At 45.5% G+C, this 21,541-nt stretch overlaps 1 protein-coding gene across 3 annotated transcripts in view; it reads right to left on the bottom strand.

Annotated features, from left to right (window-relative positions):
- Positions 1-21,541, bottom strand: part of ANKRD13B (ankyrin repeat domain 13B) — a 353,565-nt gene that overhangs the window by 121,798 nt on the left and 210,226 nt on the right. For all 3 annotated transcript variants that reach the window (XM_069226255.1, XM_069226253.1, XM_069226254.1), the window contains exons 4-5: positions 8,814-8,859; positions 5,502-5,645 (exon numbers count right to left, since the gene is read on the bottom strand). In XM_069226255.1, the coding sequence (XP_069082356.1) occupies positions 5,502-5,645; positions 8,814-8,859 (190 nt within the window). The remainder of the gene's footprint in view (positions 1-5,501; positions 5,646-8,813; positions 8,860-21,541) is intronic.

Genomic DNA, 21,541 nt, shown 5'->3' with positions numbered 1-21,541 from the left:
GCCCAAATAGGTTGTGAAATCTAGGAAAAAGCCCTGTGAATGCCTAGCTGTGCCTTCTTATAAAGATATACGGATAACAGTGACAGTAGATAAGACCCCTCATCCAAGGCACAACTAGTTTGATAGTTCTTTTTCCAACTGACCTGCCACCTTACACAATGAGGAGCTGCTATCTCACAGTAGCAGTAAAGCTGAGCTGGAACCCACTGCTGAACTGGCCTTCCAGCTGTCTTTGGAGGCTCTGGAGTGCTGATTTCAATTCCATTAAGGAATGTGAAAACACACTAGAACATTGGCAGTAAAATATATTTTTACGTTGGCAGGTGTGGAGTAATAGTAGAAAATCTACACTTGGTGGAGAATATTTATCTAAACAATATGTAGGACACAATATTTATGTCAGAATACATTTCTGACCATGAAATTCTGACAAACTGCTTGCCTACCTCTAAATCTACCTTTGTTCCCCACTGTGACTGGTCACTTCCATGTGCCACTGTCAGGAGTCTTTGTCTGGTATTTGTGCCAGCTGCTGTAAAACAAAGTATTTTCAGGTGCTTATCACCCTTTCTGTGCAGAACAAGTTCTACTAGGAGCCTCCAAACTCTTCTATATCAGATGCTCCCTTCTCTATTGTATTTACACTATCTCAGTGTCTCTATCGTATCTGTCCCGTCTCATCTCTACGTGGTATGCTGATGTTAAATCCATGCAAGTTCTTCCTATCCTTTCTGGTAGTGACATTGCACCACCTAGTTACCCTCCTCTGAACTTTCCTTGTCCCTTCATGCCTTTTTAAAAGTAATCTCCAGAACTGGGCACAGTAGCTGTCTCGTCCTCCCCAGCCCGGTAGCATGCACAAGAACACACCACACACAGAGCTTGTAGTTAACGATTTTACTCATCAGCGTACAATGATGAATATCCCAGTAACCGTTAAAGACCACACCTTGACACCTCTCAGATCAATTGCGTAATTTCCTTTATAAGTCCATCCATAGTCGCGGGGGCTTAGAGTTCTAAGACACTACAGTAACCGGCTACAGTGGTAAAACCCCTTGCTTTCCCTGCTGGACATGTGTATCAAGTGTCACTCAACATTTTTCTGGCACTTCTTATCTCCTTCTTAAACAGTTTGTAAATACTTGGGTGATTGCATAACATAATCCAAAGATCCCTCTCCTGTGTGTTGGTCTCCAGAAGCTGCTCTCCTGTCTTGCTGGATCACAACATAAACCCATGTGTGCTCTGAATGACAACCTGTGCACGTCTTTGTGGTTGCCTGATGATGGGCTCATAGTTGATTGAAAAGTTCAAACCAAGAGGATCTATTGAAGCTAACAGATGATTGTGTGGGTGGGCTTTCCCCCCTTCATAAGCAGGTGCCTCTTTGAGTCTAACCTACTTTAGGGGCAGGATGTAAGTATTTTGCAGTGAGGTTAATTTGCATACCCCACAGTGTGGCATTGAGGTGTCTCTCAGTGGATGCACAGTGAACAGTGCACTGGTCCAGTCCCACTGGCATCTGTCGACCTCTCTTGAGTCTTGTTGATGGGAAAAAGTTAAACATAGCTGTTTTTTCTTCAGTGCAGGGCAACAAAAAGCATCAGTGATAGACAGAAGAGCAACAATACAGAACACGATTTATTACCAAGGGAAGGGATATAAAAGGCATGAAAAGCAGCTTGACAGAACTGGAATTAAGAAAAGGTTTTCCTTAAATGTGAGGTAGGACAGCAAGAAATAGACGCTGTAGGGGAATTCGGAATATAGGTGCAGGGACCGATAAAGAGCACAAAGCATGATGTATGGGAGAGGAGAATCCTAAAGAACGTAGGCACAGACACAAACATAGGCAAACACAATCCGACAGGAACAGTGAGACATAAACATATATGTTATAATGCCCTGTCAGTGCATAAGAAATGACTCATATAAGTAGCACCCAGGAGAGGGAAACAGTGAAGGAAGCCGCCCTGACAGAGAGCTTGAGCACTCTCCTGTACAGCTCGCTTGCTACACTGCTGGTGCCCATATCCCAAGAGATGCCACAAACGAAAGTCACAAAGAGGACAAAACAGCATGGAAAAACAGAAAAAATTAATAAAAAGGACGTGTCTTAATGGATGTTCCAAATCAGCAGGAATGAGACCTTTATTTGTTAGTATTATGTCACTCTGCTAGACCCCGGAAGTTGGTGCAAGTGCTGTTCTAAATAGTTTCATTTAGATGAACTGATAAATACAATTGCAGAATATTTGCAAGAGGTGTGGGTTTGCGAGGTTTATGAATACATTTGATGCCAGCAGTATAATAATACACATGTAGCTTATACATACACTGGTGAACAGCAGCAGGTCAAATCAGTCATGAGTGGCAAATGCATTTGAAATCATCATCACTACAAAGGTACGGAATGTAAAGGGTGTTTGCATTTGAAGTCGTCAGGTGATGGAGCATGTGAAAGATATCCCTAAGGGTGGACAGCAACTATCCTGTCAATAAAAAAGAAAATGTTCCTGACAGCTAGATATAGACAATACTGTAGGTTGATAAGTGTTTAGTAACTGCGTGCATGAAGTGCTTCGTAATCGTGAGGGGAACATGAAGAACATTATAGGAGAGGTGGCACAGTGCACCGTGGGGGTGGCGCCTTAGTGGACGGGTGTAGAAAAGCATTGAGACCTACCTGGGAAGCATTCTGGCGTCATGCATGAGCGACCAGAGTGGCGCTCTCATCTTTCGTTAGGTCGCTGCTCTTAGATGTGTGATGGTGGGAAGAGAAGTGAGAGCTTTGACACATGACAAGTCTCAGAAAGTCATTGTTATGCCTGATTGAAGTGCTCTCTATGGAATCCACCTACGAGCAGCTGAGGAACCGCCCACGCCATGCACTGGATACATGAGTCATGCAGGTGCTCTCTATGGTCTCTCGGAATAAGATGTACTCTTGTCTTCCTTCGCACGCGCTCCACTCTCATTGGCTGCTGTTGCTGCTGCACAGGCCTCAGGCGCCGGCCCACTTTCAACAGTGTTTGCTTGCCCTTTGCTTGCTCGTCCCTGCCGTGCTCTGTGGCCTTCAGTGATGCCCTGAGAGTGGTCAAGACAGGGGGAATGAGCTCTGCGCACGCGCTCCAGCCTCTGGCATGCCGCTGGTAACAGCAAGGCCGGCGGCGCTGGGCTGCCAGCACCGCTGGAGTTTGGACTCGCCTTACCCTCTCTCTTGTGGAGGAAGAGGAGACTGAGCATCATGACAGGAGCGCATCTGTCAGAGTGGTAGAGAGGAGTGCGGAGTGGAGCAGAAAGGAGCTCCAAGCATGGAGGTTTTACTGCCTTGAAGAAAGGAAGGAGGGTGGGTGAACAGGCCAGCACCAGTGGCCCCTGAGTGCTCACAGGAGAATAAGGTGGTGCTTGGTGCGGCTTGCGACCTCCCTCCTCGCAGGGGTGGTCCTGTGGGGGTAGGAGTAAAGGAAGCCACTAGGGGGCATAGGTGACGAACTGGGTAAGAACGAGATGCCCCAGTGAATTGTAAGGAGAAGCCCACTAATGAGGGTCTCCGGGCAAGGTTGTCAAGGCAAGAAGATGAAGTAATTGAATATCGGGTTATACTCTTTTTAGTCAAAAAGCAAACTATTTAAAATGCAGTAATGACTATGTGAAAGCTGAATTCTAATAAAAAAGATTAGCATAACAAAGTTCAAAAACACCTAGAAGGATGTCATTTTATGTATGGCCCTTCAATCCTCTCCCTCCAAATCAATCCTTTTTCTCGAAGGTTCCACTTCATCAAGACATTTAAAATACCCACCTACTCCAGCAGCCTTCAATTCCATGAATAGGGGCGAGGAAAATCGCCCATGAAGGCAGCTAAAGCTGACCTCAGTTGGGAAGATGGCGTGGCACTTCCCTAGTCCAGGTGTATTGTGTATGCGCTAAACAAGCCAGGCCCAACTCCTTTGGAGTTTGCTGGAGTTTACTCTTCTGGATCTAGATGATGGTTTGCTTCCACTTCCTTGCATAATACTAATAAAGATACTCTGGATGTATTTAATATTATGGCAAGTGATAACCTTGCACCTGACCACAATCTTTCAATCACTCTTGATTTACCATTATATGGTCCTTTTAATTTACTTGATAAATATATTTAGTATTTAGGAGGGTGCCAGGTGCTTCAGAGAATCCTCACTCTTAAACTGCTGGAGAATACAACTCTTAACTCAGACCATATTCTGGGGGCGTTTCTTTGTATCTGGATACCCTGACAAAGGTGACTGTCAGACTGCCATACAAAACATTGTGATTTCTTCATTTGTAGAGAATTTGATGTACACACAGTCACTTAACTCAGTTGTCGCGAAGCACCAACAGGTACTGGAGCTGCCCTTCGGGAAAGGGGATTCCATTGCCTGGACAGCGGTTATATGCTCTTCCGGACTAGATGGGAAAGTGGTAAATTTATCTGCTGTATCAGAACCAGATTCTTAGGACAGAAATATTAATTAGCTGGAACATGGCTCCCCAGAGTACTTAATGGAAGTATGTCCCCAGACAAAGCTCCACCGTCTTTTTAGTCATAATGTAATGTTCCTTTCTTGGAACATGACGTGGGTTTTCATAGGTGAACAGAAGGGTGCCTCATTATTAACATCAGAGGCGGCCATAATTTGCCTCCAGGCGCCATGGCAAAGGGGCAATTTCCAGATAGAAAACTATTTTGTTTTTAGTAGTTCCACCAGAAGTTTTACAAGAGTCCATGAAAGTAAAGAGATTGCTTGTTTACAGGTTTTCATTAAATTACTCAATCTTTAATAAATTCAAGTGATATAGTAAGATGACATTCGTTGGTTACTGTTTAATGTGTATGTCCACCTGTGTTTGATTTATAATGCAGGATTACTAAAGCGCTTTGACTTTATTTTGCGATAACTGACAAGAAACAACTTGATCATATTTTAATCGCTGGTGATTTAAACACTAAGCTGTCAAACAGTGCATTAAAAACATATAGAAATGTTCGAATGGAGGAAGCATGGGATTTGTTTCCACAGAATAGCTCGCAGACAAGCATGGGATTATGATTCTTGAAAACTTGGGAAAACTGGGTTATATGGTCATCATTGGTGGAAAGGCTTACTTTCCCTGAAGGACATAAAAAACATGCTGTGTTGGTTTGACTATTCTCAGTTCAAGGCGTTTCTTGTGGACACAGGATGTAAAGGTTGCCCAAGCAAGAGAGAGCACTGGCTTTACTGTCTCCTAGGCCAAGTGCTTCCTTAAAGGAATCAACAATTGTGCATATCCTTCATAGCAGCGTGGGGAACCAAGTCTATACGAGGTAAAGTGGAGCTGCAGAGTAGAGAGGACGAGTGGGAGAGAAAGAGAGACCACAGGGATAGAGAGACAGCAGGAAAGATAGAGACAGATAGAATGGAAAACCAGGACTGAAGGAAGCAGGAAGGAACAGTGTCAGACAGGCAGCTGAAACAAAAACTACCCACCTTGTCCCCGGAAGATGAAGCTGCGGCTTCCTCGTTGCCAGGTCATGTGGTCAAATCCTAGAAGTGTTGTGTCCACTCTAAGGTTCTGCCCACTCTTCCACACTCGATATGTGTCACTGGGACAGATTTTGGAAACCAATGGTACTGATAGGAAAGAAACATAAGGGAAAGAAATATTAGGCTGCAATCATAATTAATAACAATAATAATAATAATCGATAATCCACACTTTACAAATTGTCTAGGCTCAAGGTGCTAATAGGTAATAAGATGTGTGTGCAGAGATATTTGACTATCTATTTTAAAGCACGCTATTAGTGGTGTAGGTGCTGTAAGTTGATAGTGGGGTACATGGGCTGGTGAAACAGCATGGTGTGTCCTTTAGTAATGGAATTGCAATAGGAGGTTTGGTACAGTGAACACGTTCAGACTGAGGTGCAGAAAAATGGTGATGTAACAGGATTTGAGGGCTCTGTCCAAATCTTTGATGTTCTAAGGACTACATAACAATATCAAAGTTGATATTCCATGTGTTTCCTTCTGACTTGGTCCGAGACGGAAGGTTGGCCCTTTAAGGTTTTCTTGGCATGCCTGAGTAATTGTGTGAGTCAGTCCGGGGAGCAGGTGTCGCTGTATAGCCAAAACACTGTGGAGCTTATTTACACTCACACAAACTATGACTGTCCAGAGAGGATTATTTCACCCATTGCTGCTGAGATTTGTAGAGTGCACTCTTAGTACTGATACACAGAGTGTTTAAGGTCTTTAACGGTGGACTCTAGGGAAGCCTCCTTAGGGTATTCTAACAATAAGATACTTTTGTTAAGTCAAAAGTAGAAATGGGTGAAGTTTTAAATATTTTTCAACTCAACATTTTTGAAAACTTCTGAATGATTGCAAAGGGGTTTAATGAAAGTAGTGAAATGCAAAGTGATAACCTACCACCTGACCACAATCTTTCAGTCACTTCTGATTACTATTCAGGGTCTTTTTAATCAACCTGACGAATAGTGGTAGAAAAGCTCTGCTAAGAGCAGTCGCAGCTCTCGCTGCATGGAGGGGAGGTTCCGGTAGAAATAAAAATTAAATAAAAAAATATCAATAAGCAAACACTTACCTCCTTCTTCGCTGCAGGCAGGCACAGGCTCCCAGCATTCCCTGTGGCCAATCCTGATGCTGCTCAGAGCAGCGTCAGGATTGGCTGGAGGCGCCCAGCCAGGGCGCTCCCAGGCAGACTGGGAGCCTGTGCAGGCTCTATCCAGACCAGCAACTGTGCTGCTGGTCTGGAGAGAGCCTACTGCGCATGTGTGTTTGGCCCGCCCGAGACGGCTAGCCAAACACACATGTGTTCAGCACTCCCCCTCACTCCTCGTCACCCCCGTGACCCTGCCCCTTCATAAGGAAACAATAATAAACACGGTTTATTATTGTTTCCTTGTAAAGGTTTGCAGCTGCCTCCGCTGGCGGGGGAGCAAGGGCCCCTCGTTAAGAGTAAAGTTTCTGTAGAAATATTCCACCAAACCTCACCAATTACAGAAGAATTGTCTCTTCAAAATGTTTTGCAAAAAGATCTCTTTTATGTGGACACCTTCCACGAAGTAAGTTGGGGGAAGTAAAGGGTGATCATCTTTTAAAGAAATATTTGAAGCTTACCCAACCCTAGCCGAAAGGGACCCTTCTGGGACTTACTACTGATCCTCTCCACAGAAATGCAATGGTTATGGCCTTATTTTGTGAAATATGTCTAGGGCCTGATTTAGAGTTTGGTGGAAGGGTTTCTCCATCACAACGGTGATGGATATCCTGTCCGCCAACATATGAATCCCATTATATCCTATGGGATTTATATTTTGGCAGATAAGATATCCGTCACAGTTGTGACACAGTAAGCCCTCCGCCAAACACTAAATCAGGCCCTAAGTCTCAATTACGTTGTCCCAGTTGTTGTATGTCCTAATATTATTCACAGGAGTACCGTCTGACATAAGTATTGTGTCATATAAACATTGTTTACAGAACAATTGTCTATTGGGTGTGGATTTTCTTTATTAACTTCTGCGGAGGGGGCAGGATATTTTTGCAAACTATATTTTACACTACAATTAAGTGACATGCTGACTAAGGCACTCTGGCACCACACTTTCCTAGTAACAGTGTCTTCTTGTCAGAATGTCTCCATGTTCCAGTTTAGTAATCTTCCTTTGTCACTGAGTCCTTGCTCTAGTGTCTGTCAACGCATCCCTGTCTCAGTGAGGTCTTGCCCCAGTATTCACATGTCACTATCCCAATGTCGGTGTGCACTAGACCCAGTGTGCCTCTGACCCAGTGTCACTGTACCCCAGTCCCACTGTCAATGTCACTCTGTTTGTGTCTTCTTACCCAAATGACTTCGATCACTTCTGCCTGTGCCAGTGTCAGAGTCTCCCTGTGTGAAAAATTCCCTATTCTAGTGCCAGTTTTTTCCCGTCCAACAGTTAATGTGTTCCTGTCCCAGTGCCAGGGCACCTGTCTGTTTAAACACACTGTCAGTGTCTGTGTCTTTTAGCCCAGTGTCAGTGACCAAGTCTCCACATCCATGTCTGAACAATTCCCTCTTCTAGGGTCCCTGTGTCTTCCCATCCCAGAGTTTGTGTGTCCCTGTACCAGTATTCCAGCATTGCTCCACAAGTCCCCATGTCAACAGTTCAGAATCTTCCTGTGTCAAGTAGTTCATATTCCAATGTCAGCATCTGCCCTTCCCAAACTGAATGCATCCTTATTCCAAGTGAATGGCCATACAGTTGTGGTGTAGCAAGGGGTATATTTGGTGTACGTAAAGGGATGAGTGGTGTTGGTGTAGCGGGCTATAAAGTTGTTGTGCGTGCAGAGGGTTGGTGTTGCTCCAGGAGGTGCAGGTGGTGTAGGTCCAGGCTGAAATGCAGAAGGCTGGGGTTACAGCACTATGCGTAGGTCTAGTAAACTAATTGTGAGGTAAGGAAGATTGGTGGATTGACAGTAAATACATATGATGTAATTTCAGACTTGATTGAAGAGGACTGGTGGAAAAGGAGAAGATACAAGTGATGTAGGTTCAGAGTGAAGTGAGGTGGCTGGTGGGTAGTAGAGCTACAAGGTGATGTATATTGAGGCTGAGGTAAAAGGGAGTGCAGAGTGGGTAAGTTCAGGTTTAGGTGTAGAAGGCTGTTGGTGCAGCAATATGTACATGTGATATAGTTTTAGGCAGAGGTTCAGAGGAAAAACCTAAAGCAAACTTCCTCTGACCTAGATCTGTGCAAAAGGAGGCCCCATGTCTTGAACTTACTGCTCACTTACCCCAGCTGGTAAACTCCCACTTCATTTCAACATAAAAGTCTTGTGCCTGTCAAGGAAACAAAAAGTACAAGCATTCCTTCATCTATGGCCAGCAATTCACTTATACTTTAAATAGTGATCTTCGCCGACATCAACTAGAGAGGGAATTCACTTTTTCCTTCCAGACTGAAGGATGCAATTCTACCTCACAAACTGTGCAAGCAACTTCCATCACCTATCAGGGCCATTTAATAATCTACAAACATTTCTACAGACTCACACCTCATTACCATGCATCAGACTCCATCTGAGCCTACAACACCCACCATCAGGATGTACATGAGACTTCGTTTGAGGAGAGGCACCACTCTGACCAATGGACATTAGACCATGCAATACTACAACACTCCAACACACCCAACCCTACTAGTGAACACGAGTGGCTACAACACCCTGCAACATCCATCCTTCATGATGAACATGGGACAATCTGAGGCTACAGCATCATGATGCAACATGAAACTAAGTGTCAGGAATTTTGGAGTACAATATATTACTTACCTGTCTTCAAACGGTGAAAAAAATGGACAATAGGGATTTTGGCAGAGACTACGAGTGCGCTATGTCATTGGCATGAAAGACGCTGCCTTCACTGGGAACATGTGCAGAAGAACAGTGTTGTGTTTCCTGCTAGGAGAGTACATACTTGGAGGTTCTGGAACTGAGTGACTAGTTCCTCTCCTTTCTACGCATGACCACATTCGAGAGATCTATATAAAGGAGCTTGCCAGAAATCCCTTTCTCAGACGGGTGGCTTATATGGGCGAGTCAGAACCTCCTCATTGATGAATACCTGCCTTTCCAGTCCTTCCAGCAATATTTTCCCTGTCCAGTTCCTGTTCTTGTTTCCTATTCCATGCTGTTCTACTGTTCTCCAATTTTTAATTTTGCTGCTCTCATCAGTTACATGATTAGTCACTACTCGTCTAAAAGGTTTCTTAACTGCTCTCCTGACGTATTTGCCTACTGAGGCAAGTCAAGTAACTTCATTTCCATAGAGACTCCTCTAAAACATCTTTCGAAGCCAGGACCATCATATGTTCAGTATTAGGCACTCAACAACAGCTGGAAGCTTCAGCTTAGGAGTCTCACCTGTCTGAAGTGAAAGCTGCTGTACCACATATGTCCTCCTTGTGACACTCGGGCTACAATGCCCTGAAGCATCTAACCCTCATAATGGATATGGGGCTATCAGAGGCGACAATATCCTAATGTAGCCAGGCCTCATAATGAACACTGGACTAACTTAGGCTACAATACCCAATGCCGCTCAACCCTCATAGTGGACGTGAAACTGTCTTAGGCTACAACATCCTAGCATATCCAACCCTCATAACAAACATGAGAGCAAATGAGGCTATAACACCCTAAGACACTCACCCCTCACAATGAACATGAGAATACCTGAACTACAACACCCTACACCACCTTATTCTCATAATGAACATGAGACTAATGCTCCATCCAAATCTCCGATGTCCCATAACAAGCATAAGACTCTCTGGGACTACAACACGCAACCCATGTGGTGCACCCAACATCAGATCTGTACTTACACTATCTGACATACATTATGTATTCTGCTCGATCTGATGATGCAGCTCAGCCTTTATAAGGTATTTGAGGTTCTAGAAGAGGAAACAGCAATCAAACCTCACAATGTGGATAATACTCTGAGGTTACGACACCCATCATATCTTGTGTCATCTGATGAAGTCACCAAGCAATCATGTTATGCATAAGAGAGCTTCGATATTTGAACATTGCTCATGATGGTACACAAATACATCTGGCACTATAATACCCAACTTTCAAGGTGTATAGGGGACACCATCTAAGACTAAAGGACCTAACTTGATGTGCAAGACACTGCATCTGATAGTATGCGCTCTGCCATCAAGATGTGCATTAGAAGCCAAATGAGGCTGAAGCCCTAAACTCCATGTGACAATAGAACAACCATCCTTTTTAATGAGCGTGAGATCTCATCTGAAGCTATCCTTACAATGTGCTGGCTGTTCTAGAATAACATGCACAGGACCAGTGCTTCCGCAGGGCAACAAAAGGCAGCAGCCACATACCACCACTTAGTAGTGGCACAAAATTACAAAATAGGCAAAACCTACCATTAGTGCTAGAAAAAAAATTGCTTGAAATTCTCCTATAACAACATTTTTGTGGGTTTCATAAATATGTTTAGTTGCATGAAAACTTCACCTGTAGGTAAGGTTGGGCGAAATACAGAAATGTTACAATTTTGTGAAGTGCAGAAGTTATTTACTTTGCACAACTCAATTTGCACAGTTATAGTTTCACACATTCCTCTTAAAAACCCCACTGTCATTGCTAATAAAAGACTCAGACACTTTAAGAATACTAGACCTACACTGTCATTAAACTAAGGAGTTGTTGTGAACAGCATACTTTTGCTGAGCGGTTACGAATTTGCTTATTTGGATCACGGGGAACATTAACAATATTTGAATGAGGATCAATCATTTTGCATTATGCCACTGATAACAGCTGGTCTCTCTATATCTTTTTGGCGACAGGTCTTTCTTTCTGTACCTTGGATTAATAGAAGTGATGCAGAGCCAGCATTAGAATTCGGTAGATGGTTTAACCTGTCACAAACGTGATGGATATCATATTTGCGGTATTAGAAGTGCTATAGAATAAAATGCATTTGTAATATGGTGGACAGGATATCCATCAAGTTTGTGATGGGCTACCCCGCCGGCCAAACTCTAAATATGCCCTCAGTGAGCAGAGCTCATTATAAATATCTGCAATGATCTGAAGGTCACAGACTCAAATGTCGGCAAGGCAAACTCAGACTGCTATCCTTCTGAGGTTGGTAAATTGAGTACTATTAAATTGAGTATTAGCAATATCTGCTACTTACAGCACTTAGAAACAGCAGATGTGTAGTATGCAGTACTACATAAAAGACAGTCACACCTATGCTAGATCTGCTGCTTTGCAACATTTGTAGCCATGTTGTACAACTTTTGTAAAAAAATGGTTAATATATTATATCATAATGGAACATTTATATTATGTATAATTTAATAATATTATATTATGATCACTTTATATGGTATGGTATAGTATGGTATGTTATGGTGTGGCCTGTCATTGTATATTACAGTATGACCTGCCATTTTGTAGGATGGATTGCATTGTATTGTATGGTACTGTATGGTATGGTTTGATGTGTCATTGTACAGTATGGTATTGTAGAGCCTGTCATTGTATAGTTTGGTATGGTATGGTGTGATTTGCCACTGTATGGTATAGTATGGTATGGTATGGCCTGCCATTGTATGGTATGGTATGGCCTGTGATTGTATAGCATGGTACGGCCTGTCATTGTGTATCATGATATGGTATGGCATCATATGGTGTGGCCTGTCATTTTGTGGTATGATTAAGTATGATATGGTAGACTATGGCCTGCCATTTTTTAGAATGGTATGGTACAATATGCCCTCTCTTTGTGTAGCATAGTATAGTATGGTGTGGTATGGTATGGTATGGCCTCTCATTGTTTGGTATGATTAAGTATGATATGGTATAGTATGGCCTGCCATTGGGTAGAATGGTATGGTACCATATGCCCAGTCATTGTGTAGTATAGTATAGTATAGTATAGTATAACAAAGTATAGTATGGTATGGTATGGTGTGACCTGTAATTGTATGGTATGGTATGGAATGGCATTATATGGTATGGTACGGTTCGGTACGGCCTGTCATTGTATATTATGGCATGGTAATCTTTGTCAGAATGTACATGTTACGCTATGGAAGAAAGCGCAATAGGAGGGGCCAAATAAACAAATACATTATTTCCAATATAATGTTTTTAATGCTAGAACATTCTATCCAACCCGTAATCATGTGAGCATAAATCAAATTAAAGCACACATTGTTTTTTGCATAAATCACTTTAGTCATGGCGAAGATATCCTATAAATCATAAAACACACAGCAAAAAAGCATGTTGCTGCAAACTAAACAAGTGATTACTTAACAGGTATAGCATGAAGCCATTAATGTGGTTTAAAATCATTGTTAAAATCAACGCCTTCAACAACAAACAATCAACTGTGGCTTGTTGGTGTTGTTATGCTGCACTAAAGAATAGAAGAAGAAAGGATGAAAACTAAAAGGGAACGAACACGGGAAACCAGCAGTAAAAGCAACAGCGTGGAGGAAAATCTGGAGCAAGACAACCTAAAAACAGATACACTTTTAGAAGTGCTGCAAGTAGAAGAAAATAATAGGCTGATACAAAAAGAAGAGGCAGAGGAAGGATGCTGAAAAGAAGAAAGCAGTACTTGCTCAATGCTCCCAGGGAAAGGGGAAACACCCAAACAAAAAGTCAAACCAAAGCATGTGCTGACCAAAAATGAGCCAGCTAAATAGACTGACAATGAAGCCAACAAATGGTAAGCAATGGGTGGGTCTCTAAGCCTCCAGTAAGTAAACAAAAAGTCTAGCAAGCGACAGCACATGTCGAGACCTAACAAGTTCATATGATTTCGATGTGCTCTTGAACAAACTCGAGAAGAAAGGCATATTGTTAAAAAAAGAATTACTGGCGGCTCACTGTTCGGCGGGACTTTGTGATCGAAGTAGAGTGGTAAGAACCTGTCCACAACAGCCAGTAGTCTAGGATACATCAATCAACCCTACAGCTGTCACAGAGAGTGATGGGTGAACCAACTGCAAGGATTGCAGCAAGGCTGGCTGGAACAGGAGGTCCCCGAAGGACACTTTGTTCCTCTTGGCTGACTGCGGCTGAGCCTCAAACCTCTCTTCAAGAAGAAATGACAGGCCCTATAAACTGAGTTTTCTTATCTTTCTTCTTTTATCTTTTCTAGGTAAGAGTGATTAAGAAGGACGGCAAGGATGGTATAGAAATACAGAGAAAAGGAGGAATTTGAGAGAGTTCAATAGAAACTGCAATCCAATCCGTAGATACAAAATAACTAACAAAGAAAAGAACCTCAAAGTTTCTTCGACCATTAGCATAATTTGTAAAAAATAAATCCTCCTACTAGAGAGCATCAGTGTTCTCCATACCAAAGTCACACACAACCACCAACTCCCACCGAACATGTATACCACAATGAGAGAGCAGGGGCCCAGACACAAATACCCATGTTGTTTGTCTGGTAGTATGTTGGTAGCAGGGCTTTAATACTGCAGGTGATGGATAGGCAGAATGAACAAGCAAGGAACACAATAACAACTATTAATCCAAGCGCAGGGAATCAAAGTTAAAAGAAAAAAGAAACAAACAAGGAAAAATAAGGAAACCCTGAAATAAGATGCTTTAGAATCTTCCTTTGCAAAATACCTATATAAGTAAATGGTGACCAATGATGTATTTTAACAACTCAGAATGAGGCGTTTGGTGATTTTGCATGCGACAAGGATGGAGCCAAGAGTAGATCACTGATGAAAGTGGAAAAAGTCTTTGGTCATTTCGAGTTTTGATGCTAGTCATGTCATCCACCTGAATGTTCACGATATTTAGAGGCAGCCAACATTGCCACAGAGGGAGCATTTGCTGCCACAGCAGGATAGGCCTCGGGTCATACTGTGTGGCTGCAATCCCATCATGTCCATGCAGAATGGTGGAATTGTCGGCCCCCCTACATGGGTATTAGAAATGTACCCCTAAAGAGTGGTCACTGACAAGTGCCTCTAACATGCAGGAAGTTTTCTTCCAGTACGTATATGACACTCTTATGCCATTCTGTGCACGTTCAACATGACTTACGAGCAGTTTGGAATTGGCGCTGCTGAAAATTACACTGAGCAACCAGCTTGGATCTGGTGGCTGGTCTGGTGCCCTTTATGTTGGCTTCCACATCATCCACGTTGTTCCGGTTGGTGGAGCAGGTTAAAACACCACCCTGGGGAAGGATGCCTTACTGTGTTGTAACTGTTATGTAACAATGACCAGACTTCTAGTAAGATTTTCAGGTTTTATTGAATACAGCAGTGGTCCCCACGACAGAAGTGCAGGATGGAACTCTCCCCTGGTTAGTGTCTGATGAAGGAACTTCACATTGTAGAATGGAAGACACTGACTTCAGTGTTCCAGACTACCTCATCAAAATCATTTCACAACATGTCCCCTTCTACAAACAACAAGGAACATAACAATGTCAAATGTGAAGAAAAATCAAAATCGAGTAAAAGGAACTTGGCAGGATGATAACAAAATTATAAAAGAACAATGATAATGTATAGGGTACACTAACTACCCCTACAAATCATATTGCTTTAGCCCATACTCAGCAAATAAAGTGCGGACAAAGTCTTTCATCCATCGGGGCCCTTTTTGTTTCTCTCAGGGCGAGCATTACATAGATCATCCTTTGCCCCACGGAGGCAGGTATTTCCTAAAAATCCCTCGACGTGTCCTCACTCAAACCCACACTACTCTTGGCCTTTACCAACTATGACATGTTCCTTACATTCCCCGTTTCCACACCCACTACATTCCTCCTAACTCCTGTTATTTCATAAAGACCCGTGAATCCTGTAGTTTCTTTCTTCACAAACCTCTGAGAGAGTATCAAACTTTTCCTTATACTTCTCTTAAGGCTATTTTGTTGTCTCATTTATTTCAGTTGCTCTTGAGCGAATGACTTTACTTCTCAAGGAAAACCAATCTTAAGCTAGTTTACTTCTGTGAAGTTCCTGACCTTCTTCCCTCTAAACCCTCAAACAGTGAATTCCCTTTGATCAAATGCGGTGTGGTCCTATATGCCCACAAGGTCTCTCTCAAGGTTTTCTCCCAAACGCTCCACCGCAATGCTGTTTGCAAACAGCCCTTCGACATCTTATTCATGACTTCTGCCAAATAATTTGCTTGCTTAAGATAAAGGGCAGAGCACTGTTGTGAAATCGACAATCCATAATGGAACTTCTGCATCTCCTGTGAGATAAGTTACCAATATCTGTCGCAATGACTTTGGGAACACCCTTCATGGAAAACTTTTGCTTCATAAAAATACAGCTCTGGATGTCACAGAACCCAGGCATTGTGTTACCACCCTTTGAGTACTTTGTAGTCCACTAAGACTATTACAAACCTCTCCAATGGTTGTTGAAGTTCAAAAGGTCCAACCAGTGGCGTCCTCCCTATCCCCCCTTTTGCAGCTACAGCGGGGTGGGGATTTTGATGGGCCTCTGATGTCTGCAACTAGGCAGACAAAGGCTCATCACTAACGCAAAAAGGGTGGGAAAGTGAGTGAGTGAAGGATGGATGGATGGGTGGGTGAGTGGATGGATTGATGGGCGAGTGAAGGGGTGGCTGGACAGATGGATGGGTCAATGAGTGAAAGGATGGATGTAAGGATGAGTGAGTAAAAGAATGGATGAACGAGTAAAAAGGAGGATAGATGGATGGCTGCATGAAAGGGCGGAAGGATGGATGAGTGAAAGGGTGAATGGATGGATGAGTGAATGAAATAATGAACGGATGAGTGAAAGGACGGATGGATAGATGTGTGAGTGAAATGGTGAATGAGTGTAAAGGTGGATGGATATATGCATGGATAAATGAGTGAATGGATGGATGTAAGGACGGGTAAGTGAAAGGGTAGGAAGGATGGATGGAATGAATGCGTGGAAAAGTGAAAGGGTGAATGAATGGGTGAGTGAAAGGATGGATGGATATAAGAGAAAGGATGGATGGATGAGTGAGTGAAAGGATAGATTGATGAAGGTAATGGAAATGGATGCACCGATGAACAGATGGATGAACTGAGTGAAATGGTAGAGTGATGGATAAGTGAACGCATGGATGAATGAGTGAAAGGATGGATGTAAGGATGGATGAGTGACATGGAGGGCATATTTATTGCAGAATAAAAGGATGTATGTATGAGTGAAAGGGTGGATGGATGGGTAAGTGAAAGTGAAAGGATGGATGTAAGGATGGATGAGTGAAAGAAAGAATGGATGAGTGAAAGGGATAGTAAATGGATGGCTGGATGAAAGGGTGGATGGATGGATGAGTGAAAGTAGATGGATGGATGAGTAGATGGATAGGTCAAAGGGTAGATGGATGATTGAATGAAAGTGTGGATGTATGGATGAGTGAAAGGGTAAATGGATGGATGAGTGGATGGATGGGTCAAAGAGGGGATGGATGAGTGAAGGAATGCATGGCTGAGTGAAAGGGTGGAAGAATGGCTGACTAAAAGGGGGATGGATGTTTGAGTGAAAGGATGGAAGGATGAGTGAAAGGTGGATGCATGAACAAAATGATAGATGGATGAATGAATAGAAGGCGATGGATAAGCGAAAGGATGGATCACTGAGTGAAAGGATGGATATGTTTGATGGATAGGTTTGAAGACAGATGGATAGGTTTGGATATAGATAGGTGGACGGATGGATGGAATGGTGACAGGATGAAAGCTGAATGAAAGACTGAAAGGATGACAGAATGTAAAGGTGAAATGGTGGATATCAGCGGGTAGATGGAAGGCTGGGAAGATTAATCAATAGATGGTTGGATAGAAGAGACAAGCAAGCTCTTCTGAGGAGGGTCACAATGACTTTCTTTGCTTTCTTGGTGCCATGAGGGGTTTGGTTCCAAGTGGGGGGTATTTTAATTTTCCAGAGGGTCCAACAATATTTGTTCCTAACTTCTGCTATGGTTGCACTAGAACTTGCACAGTTGATATATATGTTGTCTCGCAGCATTACTATATCAGTCTGGATACATGACAAACATCCTTTCAACCATCCTGTCCACGCCATGCCACCAGTTCTAGTCTCTTAATCTTACATTAGTTAAATACCTCCACAGGTGACATAGGGGGTCATTCTAACTCTGGCGGGCGGCGGAGGCTGCCCGCCAGAGTTCCCCCTCCAGAACACCGCTCCGCGGTCCGAAGACCGCCGCAGTGATTATGTGTTTCCCGCTGGGCTGGCGGGCGACCGCCAGGAGGCCGCCCGCCAGCCCAGCGGGAAACCCCTTCCCACGAGGAAGCCGGCTCCGAATGGAGCCGGCGGAGTGGGAAGGGTGCGATGGGTGCAGTTGCACCCGTCGCGAATTTCAGTGTCTGCTAAGCAGACACTGAAATTCTTTGTGGGGCCCTCTTACGGGGGCCCCTGCAGTGCCCATGCCATTGGCATGGGCACTGCAGGGGCCCCCAGGGGCCCCACGACACCCCATACCGCCATCCTGTTCCTGGCGGCCGAACCGCCAGGAACAGGATGGCGGTATGGGGTGTCGGAATCCCCATGGCGGCGCAGCAAGCTGCGCCGCCATGGAGGATTCCTAAGGGCAGCGGAAAACCGGCGGGAGACCGCCGGTTTTCCCTTTCTGACCGCGGCCAAACCGCCGCGGTCAGAATGCCCTTGAGAGCACCGCCAGCCTGTTGGCGGTGCTCTCGCGGTCGTTGACCCTGGCGGTCAATGACCGCCAGGGTCAGAATGACCCCCATAATGTCCTTGATTCACTAACTTTCCTCTAACATCTTCTGGTGGAATTCTCCAACCACCCATGCACAGTTCATCTTTCAATACACATACCTCCTCTTTAATAGCACCAAACTGTCTTTCAGCATCAGAGAGAGGCCTAATATCAGGCCAACCATTAGTTATAAAATGTTTGATCTTCTTGCACAACACATCCTTCCTCTTAGCCCCTTCCACTTTTCTCATCATGATGTAACTGTAGCTCCTCCGACCCTTCTTCAGCACCATTACCTACAGCCTGTAATCTGGAGAGGCAATCAGCAGCCTTGTTCTTGGAGCCCATCAAATGCTGCACTTAAGAATTCAACTCTCTGACTCCCTCCAACTACCTGCTAATCCTCGGTGTGGCACTTTAACTATCTTTATAAGAAAACACATGACCAACGGCTTGTGATCACTTCTGACAACAAACGGTATTCCCTCCAAATAAAACTTTATATGGAGTTCTGCTCACTACTTTCTCCTCACAATTTTCTATCTGAGCCAGCACTGCTCCAACACCTCTCAGATTGACATCAGTTGTCATAATTGTCCTCTTACGCACATCTAATTGTCCTAATGTGTGCATCTTACCTAACTGCATTTTTACTAGTTCGAACCACTTGAAACATTCTAAGGACCTCTTCCAGGATCCCCTGCTCACTGCCCGATGCAAGATCCTCACATTCTAGAATCGAAGACTTCCTGACATCAGTGTTCCAAACTACCTGATCAGACACGACTCACAACACAGCCCCATGTTTTCTGCCACAAGTACCATTACTGTCCTCGTCTAAATCAACCCTTTAGTTCACACTTGGGAATGGGACTGGAATCAGTCATCGGCTATAGGCTGCCCCGTGGAGGCCTCAGGTCAAAGGCCACCCTGCACCTTCACTAGATTGCTAGGATACCTCCCAAACAGGAATTCTTACAAACACACTCTGAAACGCACACAGGCACATACAATATCAGCGTAGCCGTGCTGATCAAAATAACAACTTCATAACTCCGAGAACATTTAACACTATGGCCCTCATTCTGACCTTGGCGGGCGGCGGAGGCCGCCCGCCAAAGTCCCGCCGTCAGGTTACCGTTCCGCGGTCGAAAGACCGCGGCGGTAATTCTGACTTTCCCGCTGGGCTGGCGGGCGGTCGCCTTCAGACCGCCCGCCAGCCCAGCGGGAAAGAGGCTTCCACGATGAAGCCGGCTCGGAATCGAGCCGGCGGAGTGGAAGCTGTGCGACGGGTGCAGTTGCACCCGTCGCGTATTTCACTGTCTGCGCAGCAGACAGTGAAATACATGTAGGGGCCCTCTTACGGGGGCCCCTGCAATGCCCATGCCAGTGGCATGGGCACTGCAGGGGCCCCCAGGGGCCCCGCGACCCCCCCTACCGCCATCCGGATCTCGGCGGTCTGACCGCCGGGATCTGGATGGCGGTAGGGGGGGTCGGAATCCCCGCGGCGGTGCAGCAAGCTGCGCCGCCGCGGAGGATTCAATGGGGCGGCGGTACACTGGCGGGACCCCGCCAGTGGTGCCGGTCCGACCGCGGCTTTACCGCCGCGGTCGGAATCCCCATTGGAGCACCGCCGGCCTGTCGGCGGTGCTCCCGCGGTCCTCCGCCCTGGCGGTCAAAGACCGCCAGGGTCAGAATGACCACCTATGTCACTTTTAATTGTATATCAAATCTAATGATCAAGATCTGCCACCAGTCATGACTACTGCAGAGAGGTTTCTCCGCGTGGAATGGAAACCCACAGGGAACAAAGCCCTCTAAATATAATCATGAATGTTCTCATGAGGTCAAAAAGCCACTGCACCCAAGCAAAACCTTCAAAACAATCAGGTGCGGGGCAGGGACCAGTGATGGATTGGCACCACTGGTCGTGTAATTGTAAGTGCATATGTGTGTCTCATTTTGCTTGGTTATGACATGTTTCTATTGCATAACACCATGCTTTGTAGATTTGGCGATCAGGTGGCAAACACTGATTGTGTCTGAAAATGTAATCAGACAGCACCATCTTCTTTTCATCAGTCTTTGGTGGAGCATAAGCAGATGCCTTCATAGAGAAGAGTGTATATGGGCAACAAAATCAGGGGATCTGTGCATGTAATACAAGATGGGCATTGTTATATATGTGATGAGCACTGATGTGTATTCCATCAGGGGAATTGTACTCCTTCGGTTGCTGTAACAAGCAATAGAGGGGGCGTGGCCAACCACACCAACATGGCGGACGCATAATCCCGAGGCTCTGTCGGGGCCTAACTGAATCCTGCCTGAATCTACTCCCCCTACGAGTCTGTAAACTGGGCCGTGCAGAGGGATACAGAGGCGCTGGTGAGGAGAGGCCGGCCAGCGCCTGGGAACTCGGGGGCGCCCACAGACGACTTCAGGAGGGGACCTGGGCATGGCTGGAGGCCTAGCCCCAACGGACCCACGAGGCGCGGCGGCGCCTTGCTGAGCCGCGGAGGTGGGGCGCTGATGCGAGGAGCGGCTCGCGCACCTGGGAGGCTCCCGGCGTGCCCGTGCCTCCCGGGCTAGCTGGAGTGCTTCCCCTAGCCCGTGGAGATTAGAGTGCTGGCGAGACGGCGGCGACCCGGGGCCGGAGCCTCCCGACTGTTCTAACCCGCAGGCGCCGCAAGAGGAGCGGAGTGGGGCCGGGGCCCATGGAGGAGTGCCGATCTTGCCCGGCGTGCTGGAGGAGGCTCCGGGCCTATAGTGGTGAACCCTAGTGCGCACGATTGACCTAAGAAGAGCGGCACCGGGGTGAGGAGTGGTGCAGCGATGCTGTGTGGGGCATCGGCGACAGGGCCTAATCTCGGGCCCGACCTGCTGTTGGACGCCCGCAGAGCCACGGAGGAACCTCAGCGGCTGCATTTTGGTGGTTTAAAACGTGACCCCTAGAGGCACAGCCCGATGGATGTCACGGCCCGGCCCGGGGGAGCGCTATCACTTCTGGTAAGCCGTAGGCCTATACTGGAGAGGACAGACTGAGCTGCTGGGGCAGAGCCGACGCAGCAGCACGTAGGGAGGTTCGGACTAGACCCATATCCTCGAGGCAAGCGGACCGCAGCCCTAGGGGGAACCGGGAGAGTGCACACCGAGCGGCAAATTGGCAGCCTGCCCCTGGGCCGCGATGGTGAGTTAGAATATGCCCGTTGGTGAAAGACGGAGGCCCGCGGAAC

This window comes from Pleurodeles waltl, chromosome 3_1, assembly GCF_031143425.1.
Source record: "Pleurodeles waltl isolate 20211129_DDA chromosome 3_1, aPleWal1.hap1.20221129, whole genome shotgun sequence".
NCBI classification, from domain to species: Eukaryota; Metazoa; Chordata; class Amphibia; order Caudata; family Salamandridae; genus Pleurodeles; species Pleurodeles waltl.
The sequence above is the reverse complement of the archived record's forward strand: the minus strand, read 5'-3'. Positions and strand labels throughout refer to the sequence as shown.